This window comes from Salvelinus sp. IW2-2015, linkage group LG2 (assembly GCF_002910315.2).
Source record: "Salvelinus sp. IW2-2015 linkage group LG2, ASM291031v2, whole genome shotgun sequence".
Taxonomy (NCBI): Eukaryota; Metazoa; Chordata; class Actinopteri; order Salmoniformes; family Salmonidae; genus Salvelinus; species Salvelinus sp. IW2-2015.
This window is the reverse complement of record NC_036839.1, coordinates 38,096,859-38,112,853: the sequence shown is the minus strand read 5'-3', so window position 1 is coordinate 38,112,853 and position 15,995 is coordinate 38,096,859. Positions and strand designations below refer to the sequence as shown.

General features: G+C 46.3%; 1 protein-coding gene across 1 annotated transcript in view; it reads right to left on the bottom strand.

Annotated features, from left to right (window-relative positions):
- Positions 1-287: 287 nt before the first annotated feature.
- dcbld2 (discoidin, CUB and LCCL domain containing 2) overlaps positions 288-15,995 on the bottom strand; it is a 29,015-nt gene continuing 13,307 nt past the window's right edge. The window contains exons 4-13 of the mRNA XM_024010172.2: positions 13,926-14,050; positions 8,512-8,645; positions 8,385-8,425; positions 7,868-8,208; positions 4,704-4,851; positions 3,536-3,667; positions 3,352-3,445; positions 2,655-2,704; positions 2,447-2,581; positions 288-749 (exon numbers count right to left, since the gene is read on the bottom strand). Coding sequence (XP_023865940.1) covers positions 337-749; positions 2,447-2,581; positions 2,655-2,704; positions 3,352-3,445; positions 3,536-3,667; positions 4,704-4,851; positions 7,868-8,208; positions 8,385-8,425; positions 8,512-8,645; positions 13,926-14,050 — 1,613 coding nt within the window. The 3' untranslated portion in view covers positions 288-336. The remainder of the gene's footprint in view (positions 750-2,446; positions 2,582-2,654; positions 2,705-3,351; positions 3,446-3,535; positions 3,668-4,703; positions 4,852-7,867; positions 8,209-8,384; positions 8,426-8,511; positions 8,646-13,925; positions 14,051-15,995) is intronic.

Sequence of the window (15,995 nt, the reverse complement as noted above, 5' to 3'; positions counted from 1 at the left end):
TGGGGACTTGACAGCCTGGCTGAAACAGTAGTGAGCTCTCCATCTCTCCTTGTTTCTTCTCTTTTCGTTCTCTCGCTCATGTAGACATTCATCTTTGTGGTTTCAGTGATAGGACTGGTATGGTACTATGCTAGCACTCTCCGGCCATGCACGTACAGGTAGACACTCACATATAGACTCCTCTGTAGACACTCACATATAGACACACTCACATACAGACATCTAACTTGAAGGTAATGTTCTTTACAGTTTAATTCACCCTCTCTCTCTCCATCCCCCTCTGTCAATGGGGGGGTGTGGTTTATGGCCTTGTCAATCAAAGTATTCACTTCAGCCCTACCCCACTGGCTTCTGATTGCTGCTCTGAGGCACCTGGTAGGCTAAATCCTTAGTGGGTGGGGCCTGTCCTGTACTCTTGGGCGTGTCATACATCGACCTCCCCGATTGCCCGCTGTCTGTTCGCGTGAGAAGGGAGGCAGGGCCACGACCCATGAAGCTGGAGACTGTGGTTGGCTGGTTCAGTGTGGAGCTCCCTGATAAGTGGCTTGCAATGTCAATCATAATGGGCGTGGCATACTCTGCACCGGAGGCGGGCAGGGGTTCAGCGTAGGCATGGTAGATGTCTGTTGCCATGGGAGCGTCATAGAGGTTAGTGTCCATGTAGCCGGGGTCAGAACCTTCCTCTGGCTTGAAAGTTGACCTCTGACCTAGTGATGTCACGACACCGCTGACCAGGGGCTGGGCGTACTCTAATGGAAGAGATGGAGAGGGTGTGTTCAACATACAAACAACTGTGTGGCCGTGTCCGAATAACCATACCTGCGATCTAAATAGTATGCATTTTAAGTATTCAAAAATAGAAAGGTTTATAGTATGTGAAATTTCAAGGATGCTTTAAATGCCAGGATGTTATACTAATTTTGGATTTTCTTCTAGGAGAATTCAGTGTGGACTTTTGAGGAAGAGAATAGTCTTTCCAGACTCATGTGTGTCTGACAACAGCTGATAAGAAGATAAGGGGACGTTCTGTACCCAAATCAACACAATTGTGCGTTAGATTACACATTCTCAGGAGCCTAGTATGTTGATATGTTGTTTACTGCGTTCGTTTTTTAATAAACAGAACGTTCTAAGTAGTTTTTAGTACAATTATTACACAGTATAGCGGTGTTTGAATACCCATACTAACATACTGTCTACAACATACTTAATGAGTATATACTATATACCATTAGTTAACTTTAGTATACTGTAAACGAACGGTATCATTTCAGTTGAGCATACTAGAGGTACGCTTGTCTACCCGAAGTTGATGCTATTGCTAGCATAACAAATTACCATCTCGACATTTTACGACTTCGGGTGTGTTCGTAAATTCAATCTGGAGTCCCAGAGTGCACTCTGAGCGTTTGTAAATTCACAGCGTTGTCAGATTGTCAGTTCGTAAATTCAAAGTTTCTCTCTTGGAGTGTTCAGAGAGTACAGTGGACGTTCTGACCGAGGAGTAGGGTTGATCCGAGCRTTCTGACCATCATCACAACGGCAGTCAAGCACACACGCTAACTGGCTAGCTACTTCCAGGCAAATGAGAGAATACCTCACTCTGACCATTTTACCTGCCCTGGCAGAGCTGCTTAGGCTGTTTTCATGTTATCCAGAGCGTTGGTGACTAACTGTGCTGCTGGCAACAATTTTAATAATGCTTTTTTGCCAACGTTTACTGACACCGGTCATRTTCAACTGGTGTTGAGCGTTTGTAAATTATTAGTTATTCTGCAATCAGACAAGAGTCTCTGAAATCGGAGTAGATAGCCAGAGMGAATTTATGTCCATTGAGAACGCACAATGACTATACCACTTAGCTAAGAATGACGTGAATAATAAAGTCAATAAACATTGGGTAGTTAGTTGGATAGCATATAGTTAATATACTGGCAAGTTTGATGTATTAGTACCCAACTAACATTAGGTACCTAGCTAACATAGGTATCTACTGCTGTCGTGATATGCGGTTCGTAAGGATAGCGTAGCCAATAAATTGTCAGCCAACATAACCTGTAACTTATTTGAAAAGTCATAATTTTATTAGATTGCTTAACATTTGTCATAATTAGTAAAAGCAATGAATTTGTATCCGCTCTTGACTGCATATTTTATTMAAATCTGAAAACGTTGTGAAGCCAGGGCCATTTTCTGAAAAATTGCATTATGGGCCCTAAAAGCATGGCAATAGTGTCCACTGCTTGTATACCTCGTAGGTAGTATGACATCCGGGAACTGTTGGCATACTAACTATATCCATACTATGACTAATAAGCATACTATAAACTCAATTTACGTTACAAATAGTATGGTTAGTGCGGTTAGTATGAGTATTCGAACACAGCTTATGTCTTTTTAGTAAGTATTAGGCAAGACAGATTTGGGACACGGCCTGTGTGTGTACCTGCGGGTTCGGCCCGTAGTCTGGGGGTATTCCCTCTCACTCTGAGCCTGCCCACCTCACTGCTGCTGTAGCGGACTGACTCCTCMCCCTCCGCCATCTTGGATGGCAGGAACTGCTTCATACTCTTCCACCAGTCTGGACAGAGACACACACGCAATAAACATCTAAACACACACACACACACACATACTGAGAGTGTTGTGTTTACCTGTACGGTCCCAGAGAGACCGGTCATAAGCTCCCTCTGAACTATTCTTCCTGAGGAGAAAGACAAAACAGAAAGAAATGTAACATGCTGACCACACAGCAAGCATTGCAAAATAAATGTACACTGTTAACGCGCTGAAAATCTCCTATCTCCTCATTGGTTTTTAGGAGCATATACCCACGTGGGTGATTGAAAGATGAACTGAGGTCCACACTCCAGGGCAGTTGGTGGTGGTAACGCACCTTAAAGTTGGTTGCCAACAACCATATAAAGTCCACAGAAGAAGACTGAAGGAGGAGGGATTACTAGAAACTAACTAGGCTTCCCCTTTTATCTGTGGATTAATTGTTGGAGTARAGAACACACAATTGTGTGAATCAAAATGGTTCAAAATTCTACAAAGATCCAGAAAAAAAGACTGCATTTCAGGAAAAATAACAACCCAAATGTTTATATCACAGGACAAATTAGCTAGCAACAGCATGTGTTTTGACCTGACCTCAAATTAATATAGTTGGTTCAAAGTTTGTTTTCACACATCAACCTGCGTGTCCTGATCGGGTCTAGAGTGGATGGACAAAATCAACATGCGGGAAATGGCGCGTGCCCGGCCTAGTCAGCATGTGAGTGTTCTAGGTTGTTGGGAGCTACTGAGTGGATATCTGTTTAGTTGTTACTAGTTATAGTTCTTCCTCACCTGTTCTTCCAGTGCCAGGCACAGACCATGGTCAAGATGAGGGTGGTCAGAATCATGACCAACACGGGCACCAACACCGTTGCCAACGCCACGTCTACGACCACAACACAACCAGTGTGAACCAACAACAATCAACAACACATCAACTAGACATGGACTCTTTTCCCTTTCTCCTCTCGCTCACCGTTGATGGTGCATGGAGGCATGGTGGTGTTTCTGATGGCAGGGGTGTGGGTGGTCCGGCTGTACATTGGGGGGGTGTCCGTGGCCACTGAGGGAGGGGGAGGCCGAGCGGGGTGGTATATCCGGGGCCTCGCTGTCCAATGGAAGAAGAGACAGAACGGTTAGGATCACATGACTCCAATAAAGTAGACTAATCTTTGTTATTCATTTTTCAGCACGTAGTAAAACACAATGAATACATAACAAATATAAGTTCCTACCAATGATCCTGCTACTTAGTTCAACAATGTTACCCAGCCTGTTCTTACACTTTAAGTTTATATTACCAAAACAGCAGATCATATGGAATGTTCAAATGGATTTTATATATTATCTGTAAAATATGGTCATCAGCATCCTATCCACCCTGAAACAGTTTCCTCAGGAAGAACAGGCTCTTATTTCCCTTTGTACAGATAACATCCACATTGGCCTCAATAGGATCCCTCAACTCCAATAGCTAGGTTGCCATCCAATGACGAAGGTGCATAAAGATGTCGGAATTCAGATATGACGTCATTGTTTTAGCACTATCCACAGTTTTTTAACTACAGTRCGCGACATGGTTCAATGCACTGTTAATCAGCACAATCAAATGTTGGGTTTTTTCAAATTGCTGGCGTCTTAGAGCTAAAATTGAGATCATGTATACTGTGCTTATGACGATTTWAAAAAAACATTAGCGAAGAGCAATGTACAATACGGCGAACTTAGCAAACAAGGTATTTGTGGTAAGTATATGGGGGCTGCCATCTTTATGCACCCCTCCGCTATCGGCAACAGATTTATATGCGAATATTCGCAAAGAAAATATGCGCATTTTCGCACCAAACTGACTTGTTGCAGATAAAAATCAGTGAGTGATGATGTAGTGCACACACTTCAGTTTACATGTACCGATTAAAAATGTAAAGTTCAATGTGTTTCCATCGCATTTTCAACTCTACCGAGAGTTAGACTGTTGTGTTGAATAACTAAATGTACCTGCTCTGGTCCTGGCACCTGCGCTCTAGCCAACAGCTGGCAGATACAGTGAGGGTAGCCTACCCTCACACAATGATAAAATAATTGAAATTCACTGATTGGCTACAAAGTCAAAACATCTGCATGTGATTGGCTGGTTTGGTTACCTTGATGGAACTGGCATCCGAGCAGCTCAAACTTGAGGGCAATTCGCTGGTGCCACTGGGTGGGGCTTATCCTCACATAACGCGCCTCGATTGGTGGGATGAAGTTATTGCGCACCTCCTGGAGATAATTGGTGTTCCCTTTAAAAATCTATCAGGAAACAGAAACAGACATCTGTAGCAATAGCTAATGGGGTTCCTAATAATATACTACTAATACTACACTGAAGCTATGTTAACTAATTATATCTCATGTTATCTTGCCTGTGCTTACTGCCAACAGGTCTACTGTATTGTACATTTTATGTATGGTGTATAACAAATGTTTGATTGCTGCCTTCTTGGGACAAGTCTCTTGTAAAATAGATTTTCACTAGTATAAGTAAGGAAAAAAAGCCCTGATTACAGAGCCTGACTAGCACAAGCACTCAATCAATCTCCATCCATCTTTAATGAGCTGCTGTCCTGACTGAGTCTGACTGACCACAGCACTTACCAACCACAGTCAGCTCATGTTTCCTGCCATAAACAACCACAATCAATTACTGATGCCATAGAAACAAACGACTCCATCTWGCATATTTTGTCTAAATAGGCTTTCTCTCTCCTTAAAGGTCATGAACAGTCAAAATCATGTTTTCCATGAAATTTGATGATATTTGAAGGACACAGGATCAAAGTATGATGACCAAAGTATGAAAAATGACTTGCTTCTACAATGATAAAGTTTGATCACAAAGTTACTGGTCCTCTCCCCCATGTCAAACACTTGGATTAATGATTAAGGGGACACCTTAAACTCTCATTTTAATACACCAAAGGTAACATGATATTCTCTAACCTCATTTAAATAAGTACAGCCTTGTAACCAACATTGAAGAAGGCGTTTGCAGAAGGGCGTGGTTTATATAGTTAGATAGCTACTCTACTGGTGCTAAGATACTTAAATGTTTCCCCTTTCATCTGTGTCTGGTGCCTAGACCTAGCTTACTGCGCTAGCTGTCTTCATCTGTGTCTGGTGCTAGCCTAGTTACTGGCTAGCTAGTTCTTCATCTGTGTCTCGTGCTAGCTAGTTACTGGCTAGCTAGTTCTTCATCTGTGCTGTGCGGTGCTAGCTAGTTACTGGCTAGCTAGGTTTCATCTGCTGTGCTGGCTGCTAGCTAGTTACTGGCTAGCTACTTCGTCATCTGTGTCTGGTGCTAGCTAGTTACTGGCTAGCTAGTTCTCATCTGTGTCTGGTGCTAGCTAGTTACTGCTAGCTAGTTCTTCATCTGTGTCTGGTGCTAGCTAGTTACTGGCTAGCTAGGTCTTCATCTGTGTCTGGTGCTAGCTAGTTACTGGCTAGCTATGTTCTTCATCTGTGTCTGGTGCTAGCTAGGCTTCATCTGTGTCTGGTGCTAGCTAGTTACTGGCTAGCTAGGTCTTCATCTGTGTCTGGTGCTAGCTAGTTACTGGTCTTAGCTAGTGTCTTAGCTGCTGCTGTGCTAGCTAGTTTCTGGCTAGCTAGGTCTTCATCTGTGTCTGGTTGCTAGCTAGTTACTGGCTAGCTAGTTCTTCATTGTGTCTGGTGCTAGCTAGTTACTGGCAGCTAGTTTCATCTGCTGTCTGCTGCCTAGCTAGTTACTGGCTAGCTAGCTCTTCACTCTGTGTCTGGTGCTAGCTAGTTACTGGCTAGCAGGCTATTCATCTGTGTCTGGTGCTAGCTAGTACTGGCTAGCTAGTTCTTCATCTGTGTCTGGTGCTAGCTAGTTACTGGCTAGCTAGTTCTTCATCTGTGTCTGGTGCTAGCTAGTTACTGGCTAGCTAGTCTTCATCTGTGTCTTGCTAGCTAGTATGGCTAGCTAGTTCTTCATCTGTGTCTGGTGCTAGCTAGTGTTACTGGCTAGCTAGGGTTTCATCTGTGTCTGGTGCTAGCTAGTTACTGGCTAGCTACTTCTCATCTGTGTCTGGTGCTAGCTAGTTACTGGCTAGCTAGTCTTCATCTGGTCTGGTGCTAGCTAGTTACTGGCTAGCTAGTTCTCATCTGTGTCTGTGCTAGCTAGTTACTGGCTAGCTAGGTCTTCATCTGTGTCTGGTGCTAGCTAGTTACTGGCTAGCTAGTCTTCATCTGTGTCTGGTGCTAGCTAATTACTGGCTAGCTAGTTCTTCATCTGTGTCTGGTGCTAGCTAGTTACTGGCTAGCTAGTTCTTCATCTGTGTCTGTGCTAGCTAGTTACTGGCTAGCTAGTTCTATCTGTGTCTCTTGTGCGACTAGTTACTGGCTAGCTAGGTTCTTCATCTGTGTCTGTGCTAGCTAGTTACTGGCTAGCTAGGTACTTCATCTGCTGGTCTGGTGCTAGCTAGTTACTGGCTAGCTAGGTCTTCATCTGTGGTCTGGTGCTAGCTAGTTACTGGCTAGCTAGTTTCATCTGTGTCTGGTGCTAGCTAGTTACTGGCTAGCTAGTTCTTCATCTGTGTCTGGTGCTAGCTAGTTTACTGGCTAGCTAGTTCTTCATCTGTGTCTGGTGCGACTAGTTACTGGCTAGCTAGTCTCATCTGTGTCTGGTGCTAGCTAGTTACTGGCTAGCTAGGTCTTCATCGTTCGTGTCGGTGCTAGCCTAGTTACTGGCTAGCTAGTTCCTTCATCTGTGTCTGGTGCTAGCTAGTTACTGGCTAGCTAGGTATTCATCTGTGTCTGGTGCTAGCTAGTTACTGGCTAGCTACTTCGTCATCTGTGGCTCTGTGCTCAGCTTAGACTGGCTAGCTAGTTCTTCATCTGTGTCTGGTGCTAGCTAGTTACTGGCCCCTAGCTAGCGCTTCTTCAGTCAGCATGGAACAAAAGGGGGGGAAGGGTCCTTCAAAACTCCCACCCAGTTGTCAACACATCCGTCAGTGCTGAACCTCATCACAAGAGAACAAAAATTACATCATTGATGCAATTTCAATGTTGTTTGAGTTGCTTTGTGTATCACTAAACTAGCTTGAGATGATTTTACTGCAACACTGCATCCAAGTTGCTATAGCGTTGCAAAGAGCTGTCAGTCAAGGCCAGCTCATGAATATAAGCTCCCCGCCCACTTAGCCTGTCTTTTCAAACTTCCTGGTAGTTAGCCATGAGGGAAAAAGTACTTTTCAAAATGACTATTCAGGACCTTTAAGGTTATTGATGAGAGGGATATTTTCATCACCTTGTCCTGGGTAGCATCTGCCTCCCGATAGATGTTCCAGTGCTGTCTGTCATTGCTGTAGAGGACCCGATAGGCTGACACGTAGAACTGGTACTCCAGGAGGGAGGAGCCTGTAGTGGTGATGCCTGTGATCCTCTTCTCCTTCTTCAGATCCACCTGTAACCACTGCTGCTGGTCGCTGTGAGCCGACGCCCAGGGAAGCCCCGCCCCATTAAGGCGGGCCCCAGTTGGGCCCCACTCGCTGGGTTCGCCAATCACGTCACTCCATTCCCACACCGAGGAAGCAAAGAGCTGGGAGTCCCTAACAACGCCCGACTCTAGACCTAGTGTCCCATAGCAACCTGAGAGAGAGAGAAACTGTGAGTCTGTATTAAATTGGGAGGACACATGGCTGTTTTGGATATTGTAGAAGTGATTGTGGTGGCAGGTGTAGTTGAAAAGGATACAGAAGCATGTGTGGCTATGGTGGTTGTGGTATCATGGTCTGTTTTTGTATATTGTAGCTGATTGAACTCACCACTRGTCTTGAAAGTGAAGAGGCTGTTGGACAAGGTACCACTGGAGAGAGATAGACATAATGATGGAGAGAGATGGAAAYGGAAGAGAATGCAGATGTATTCTCCCAGACAGACAGGAGTACTTACACAGTGGAGGAGACGTTGTTTGCCAGCGAACCATCGTAGTGAGGGATGCCCTTACTGTTGACCACACTGATCTGACCGCCCACAGAGTTAGACACCACACCTGCATGGATGGCTGCTAGACACACTGGAGACGACTGAGGGGGGAAGGAGATCCATTCATGACTGTTTGGAAAATGTACATTTAGATGTATGACCATCTTCATAAAATGACTGCTACGTCAATTGAATCCCTGCTGTTGCAGAGAAGGGGTTAGAACAGGAAGAGAGAGAGAGAGAAGATCATGAGAGTGGCAGAGGTAGAGAGAAAGGAGAGAGAAGGATAGACAGAGAGGAAGGGAGCAGTGTGTCGGTGGTTGTGATTATTCCACTGTCAGCTGAGAGGCCATATATCCCAGTGAGGGACAGTAATGGGTTGTATAAAGTTTCAGTGAGATAGATCACAGAGGACAGCTCTCAGCCTCACAGATAACAGGAGATAAGTCAGCATGACGACGTCACTTCCAGGCAGGGGGAACACTGAGTGGCATGAAGAAAAGAACTCTGATCCAAGGTCTGTTTCAACTCTTTAGAAATGCTTCCTTCCTTCCCTCCTTCCGTCAATTAATCTTATATTAAAATCACTGAAAAAAGTTGGATTGTTGAAACTCTTTCCTTATTTCCCTTTAGTAAACCCTTCGCATTCCAGTAACTGACTCAGTAATTTACTGACATCATAAAATGGATCCATTCATGCATATATTAGCAAAACACACACACATGCACGCACWCACACTAGTGAACACACACTTAGTGAGACCAGTTCCCAGCAGTGGGCAGCTAGCTGGGTGAGTGAAGTGGGAAGTGGGATGGTTTTATACACACACTGTCAGATGATAAAGACACACACACAACTGACTTTAACCACATAGTTGAGGCACCCACAAGTACTGAACACTTGCCCCCTCAGCTTTAAAACATCCCAGTAACATAGACCACATCCGAAGCAGCACCCCACCAAACCACTAACACAAACACACTGCACTAAACCACCCCACCCAGCCACTCGGAGCACAGACCACTTACACACACACTCACACAATGCATACACACGCACACACAGACACACACACACACACACACACACTTTCCCTCATTACAACACATCACAAACCAACCCAAAGGGGTAGAACTAGAGAGGGACAAATTCCGACTGAGAAAGTTGACAGAGAGTGTGACCAAGTAAAGGAGAGGTGCAAAGATAGAGGGACTGGGTGAGGTGCACTGACCCCCCCTGTGACTTGAGGTGTGATCTAGAGGTCTCCATGGGTCCAAAAAGTTGGACTCGTTCTAAAATGAATCCGTGGCTTTCCCACCCGACCCGGTATTACAGACTACAAAGGAAGCACAGCCGAGAGCTGCCCAGTGACACAAGCCTACCAGACAAGCTAAATAACTTARATGCTATACTTGCTTCGAGGCAAGTAACACTGAAACATGCACAAGAGCATCATCTGTTCCGGACGACTGTGTGATCACTCTCTCCGCAGCTGATGTGAGTAAGACCTTTAAACAGGTCAACATTCACAAAGCCGCTGGGCCAGACGGATTACCAGGACGTGTACTTAGAGCATGCAGTGACCAACTGGCAAGTATCTTCACTGATATTTTCAACCTCTCCCTGACCGAGTCTGTAATACCTACATGTTTTAAGCAGACCACCATAGTCCCTGTGCCCAAGAATACCAAGGTAACCTGCCTAAATGACTACAGACCAGTAGCAATCACGTCTGTAGCCATGAAGTGCTTTGAAAGGCTGGTCATGGCTCACAACACCATTATCCCAGAACCTCTAGACCCACTCCGATTTGCATACCGCCCCAAAAGATCCACAGATGAAGCAATCTCTATTGCACTCCACACTGCCCTTTCACACCTGGACAAAAGGAACACCTATGTGAGAATGCTATTCATTGACTACAYCTCAGCGTTCAARACCATAGTYCCCTCAAAGCTCATCACTAAGCTAAGGAACCTGGGACTAAACACCTCCCTCTGCAACTGGATCCTGGACTTCCTGACGGGTCACCCCCAGGTGGTAAGGGTAGGTAACAACACATCTGCCACGCTGATCCTCAACACGGGGGCCCCCTCGGGGGTGTGTGCTCAGTCCCCTCCTGTACTCCCTGTTCACTCATGACTGCACAGCCAGGCACGAATCCAACACCATCATTAAGTTTGCCGATGACAACAGTGGTAGGCCTGATCACCGACAACGACGAGACAGCCTATAGGGAGGAGGTCAGAGACCTTATCGTGTGGTGCAAAGACAACAACCTCTCCCTCAATGTGATCAAGACAAAGGAGCTGATTGCGGGCTACAGGAAAAGGAGGACCGAGCACGCCCCCATTCTCATCGACAGGGCTGTAGTGGAGCAGGTTGAGAGCTTCAAGTTCCTTGGCGTCCAAGCACACCAAGACAGTTGTGAAGAGGGCACGACAAAGCCTATTCCTCCTCAGMAGACTGAAAAGATTTGGTATGGGTCCTCAGATCCTCAAAAGGTTTTACAGCTGTACCATCGAGAGCATCCTGACGGGTTGCATCACTGCCTGGAATGGCAACTGCTCAGCCTCTGACCGCAAGGCACTATAGTGGGTAGTGCGTACCGCCCAATACATCACCGGGCCAAGCTTCCTGCCATCTAGGACCTCTATACCAGGCGGTGTCAGAGGAAGGCCCTAAAAATCGTCAAAGGCTCCAGCCACCCAGGTCTTTGTTCCCGCACGGCAAGTGGTACCGGAGCGCCAAGTATATGTCCAACAGGCTTCGAAACAGCTTCTACCCCCAAGCCATAAGACTCCTGAACATTTAATCAAATGGCTACCCGGACTATTTGCATTGCCCCACCTCCCCCCCTCTTCTATGCTGCTGCTACTACTCTCTGTTATTATCTATGCATAGTCACTTTAGTAACTCTACCTACATACACACACAACACACAACAGCTTCTACCCCCAAGCCATAAGACTCCTGAACATTTAATCAAATGGCTACCCGGACTATTTGCATTGCCCCACCTCCCCCCCTCTTCTATGCTGCTGCTACTACTCTCTGTTATTATCTATGCATAGTCACTTTAGTAACTCTACCTACATGTACATATAACCTCAATTACCTCGACTAACCGGTGTCCCCGCACATTGACTCTGTACCGGTTCCCCCTGTATATAGCCTCGCTATTGTTATTTTACTGCTGCTCTTTAATTATTTGTTACTTTTATTTCTTACATTTTTTGGGCATTTTCTTACACCTGCATTGTTGGTTAAGGGCTTGTAAATAAGCATTTCACTGTAAGGTCTACACCTGTTSTAATCGGCGCATGTGACAAATACAATTTGGTTTGATATGGATAAATACATATTCTAAAAAAACGGAGACCCGTTCCGAATGGACCCGAGGACAGTCAGACCCTTTCCGAAAAAGACTGTGGAAAACAGATCCAAACCTGCACGGGTCTGTTTGGATCTGTTTTCCACAGTCCACAGACCCGTGCAGGTTTGGATCCGAGAGACCCATTCAGATCCGCGGGAGTAGAAAGAGAAAGAAACCTCCAACTGGGTGCTGCCAGCGCCATCAATAAACATGCAATATTATCCACAGTTACGACCAATAACACATTACAAAATCACTATTCGRTGTGTTTCGATGTGTAGGATATTCAACACTTTATAGTCTGTCTATTGTTTTATTCGTTTTTTTACTTTCCTAAAACAGTAATTGTCTACCTCACGGCGCTGCTGTCAGATTTGAGGGCTAAATGCATATAGGCACAGGCCTAGGTGTCCACTGTACAATATTCATATAAAAATATATATATTAAAGGAGACAAGCTTAGGCCTAGCCCTAGAGAGACCGAGAGAAAGACAGAGATATGCCGGCGCCATGTTCCCGACATCGACATGGATTTCTGTCATCTCTGCCAAAGGTGCTTCAACAAAGTACTGAGTAAAGGGTCTGAAATTTTATACATTTGCTAAAATTTCTAAAGAACTGTTTTTGCGTCGTCATTATGGGGTATTGTGTGTAGATTGATGAGGAATAAAACAACATTTTAGAATAAGGCTGTAACCTAACAGAGTCAAGAGGTCTGAATACTTTCCAAATGCACTGTATATCAGACCTGACCAAGATCCGAGAGAAAAGTCRGAATTTAGGACCCGGACCCGCTCGGGTCCCAGGTCGGATCTCAGAGTTTTGGGCCTGTTGGACCTGTAAAGACCTCTAGTCTGGTCCAATGAGCAACACTCCATGGCAACTAATGTCAAACTGACTCTAGGTGTAATGGTTGTAACCCCTTACATCTCTGTTTGGCTGAACATGMAAAACCAGGGATCCTTTTCTGCCATGTAATCTACAACACCGCCTACACAAGCTAACAAGCACCACCAGTCACAAACACACACATCACCATTCACAAACAAACACACACACCAGTCCTCTCAGCACCCTTCTCCAGCTGGGCTGAATTAGCAGACCGTTCCTTCGGCCAAACAATTAGCTCACCTCCCTACAACCCCTTTCCCTCCCCTGTGCTTTTGAGACACACACACCCCCTTCCCCTCTACCGTGCCTCTGAGCCACCCCTGGGCCTCCCCTCATCAATAACACCGTCACACTCCATCTAGCCCTCCCTCCCTTCCTTCCCAACCCCATGGGCCCTCTGACCCACCCAGGTATGAGGTCATCAGCCAGACTACCTCAGCCCCCATGACCTCAGACACTTTCGGGGCATTGTGAGGTCCTGCCTGGGACGTGCCTACATACCGCTGAGAGAGAGGCCCTGTTTACATAGTCCTTAATAAGAGAGAGAGAAAGAGAAAGAGAGAAAACAGATAGAAAGAGATAGTAAAAGAGATATAGAACAAGAAAGAGAAGGGAACATGACTATGAAGTGAGTCATGGCTCTGTGGCCAGTTAGGTCCTGTGGGGTAGAGGTGCTGGTGGGTACAGAGGGATCAGCAGGACAGAGAGACAGACTTGGTGAGGGGGGGCAGTGTGAATCATCAGCTCCTGTGGGGTAGCGGTGGAGGTACTGTTGGGTACTGAGGGTTCAGCAGYACAGAGAGACAGACTTGGTGAGGGGGGGCAGTGTGAATCATCAYCTCCTGTGGGGTAGCGGTGGCGGTACTGTTGGGTACTGAGGGTTCAGCAGGATATACAGACTTGGTGTGTGTGTGGGGGTGGAAGGGTGGCAGTGTGAATCATCTGGGAACCGTGTGCACACCACAATGACTGGGACACGCAGACTACCACACACACACACAGACATACACTGTCGCCTGCACACACATGCAGGCCCACAGACACACACTCACCTGGATGTACGCGTGCAAACACACACACACACCCTTATCTGTGTAATGTGCATATACTCACATCTCTGTAGCCGTGGGGTATGGTCCCAGAGATCTCCCCAACAGATGTCAGGCATCCTGCTGGACAGTATCTAGTGAACTCTGCCTCAGTAAAGTGGATTCCTTTGTCTAGACAGGTGATCAGATCTACAAAGACATACACACAGATCACATTAACTCAGCTCTCGCTCTGTACTACACCCTGTCTAGGTACACAAACACACAAGTGCAACAGATACACACGGACAGACACATATGGACAGACAAGTATGCACGGACACACACACACACACACACACACACACACACACACACTAAGGGGAAAACATTCTAGACAAACACTGAGGGGTTGACCACAAGGTTAGAAAACCCATCCATTCACTGAGGGTGACAAATGGAAAACTCCCCCGCCTGACCATGCTAAGGTCTGGTTTGACCACACTGGACCGTGGGGGATATTGGTCATGTCTGGTCAGGTCATGACCACATGATCAAGTAGTGATTCAACCTGATGTGTAACCAAAGCAACTACCAGTCACCAAAGACAGCATTGGTTCTGACGATCAGCGGATGTGGCAGCCATTGCAAACTATCAAGAATTCAAAGGGAAACCTAGCCGCGAGTTGCCCAGTGATGTGAGCCTACCAGACGAGCTAAATGCCTTCTATGCCCAATGCCTTCTACGCTCGCTTCGAGGCAAGCAACACTGAACCATGCATGAGAGCACCAGCTGTTCCGGACGACTGTGTGATCTTGCTCTCCGTAGCCAATGTGAGTAGGACCTTTAAACAGGTTAACATTCACAAGGCCAGGGGGCCAAACAGATTACGAGGACAGGTACTCAGAGCATACGCTGACCAGGTGGAAATTGTTTTCAATTACATTTTCAACCTCTCCCTGACCCAGTCTGTAATATCTACATGTTTCAAGCAGTGCACAAGAACACCAAGGTAACRTGTCTAAATGACTATTGCCTCGTAGCACTCTGCAGCCATGAAATGCTTTAAAAGGCTGGTCATGGCACACATCACCACCATCATCCCAGACACACTGGACACACTCCAATTCGTTTACCGCCCCAACAGATCCACAGATGACGCAATCTCTATTACACCCCACACTGCCCTWTCCCACCTGGACAAGAGGAACACCTATGTGACAATGCTGTTCATTGACTACAGCTCAGTGTTCAACACCATAGTGCCCTCAAATGTCATGACTAAGCTCAGGACCCTGGGACTGAACACATCCCTTTGCAACTGGATCCTGGACTTCCTGACGGTCCGTCCCCAGGGGGTGAGGGTAGGCAACAACACATTCACCAGACTGACCCTCAACACGGGGGACCCTACGGGGTGCGTGCTTAGTCCCTTCCTGTACTCCCTTCTCACCCACGACTGCGTGGCCGTGCACTCCTCCAACACCATCGTAAGTTTGCTGACGACACGACGGCGGTAGGCCTGATCACCAACAACGATGAGACAGCCTTTAAGGAGGAGGTCAGTGACCTGGCAGTGTGGTTCCAGGTCCCAACCGGTCCCTCAACGTCAGCAAGACAAAGGAGCTGATCGTGGATTACAGGAAACGGCGGGCCGAGCACGCCCTCATCCACATCGACGGGGCTGTAGTGGAGCGGGTCGAGAGGTTCAAGTTCCTCAGTGTCCACATCACTAAGGAACTAACATAGAAGGCACGACAATGCCTCTTCCGCCTCAGTTGGCTGAAAATTATTTTGAATCCTGAAAAAGTTATACAGCTGCACCATTGAGAGCATCTTGACTGGCTGCATTATCGCTTGGTATGGCAACTGCTTGGCATCCGACCGCAAGTTGCTACAGAGGGTATTGCACACGGCCCAGTAGATCACTGGGGCAGAGCTCCCTGTCATTCAGGACCTTTATAGACGTTCTCTCTGCTACTGCACAGCAAGCTGTACCGATGCACAAGTCTGGAACCAACAGGACCCGGAACAGCTTCTACCTCCAAGCCATAAGACTGCTAAATAGTTAGTTAAATAGTTAACCAAATAGATACCCAGACTATCTGCACTAACTCTTTTAACTCATCACATACACTGCTGCTACTGCTTATT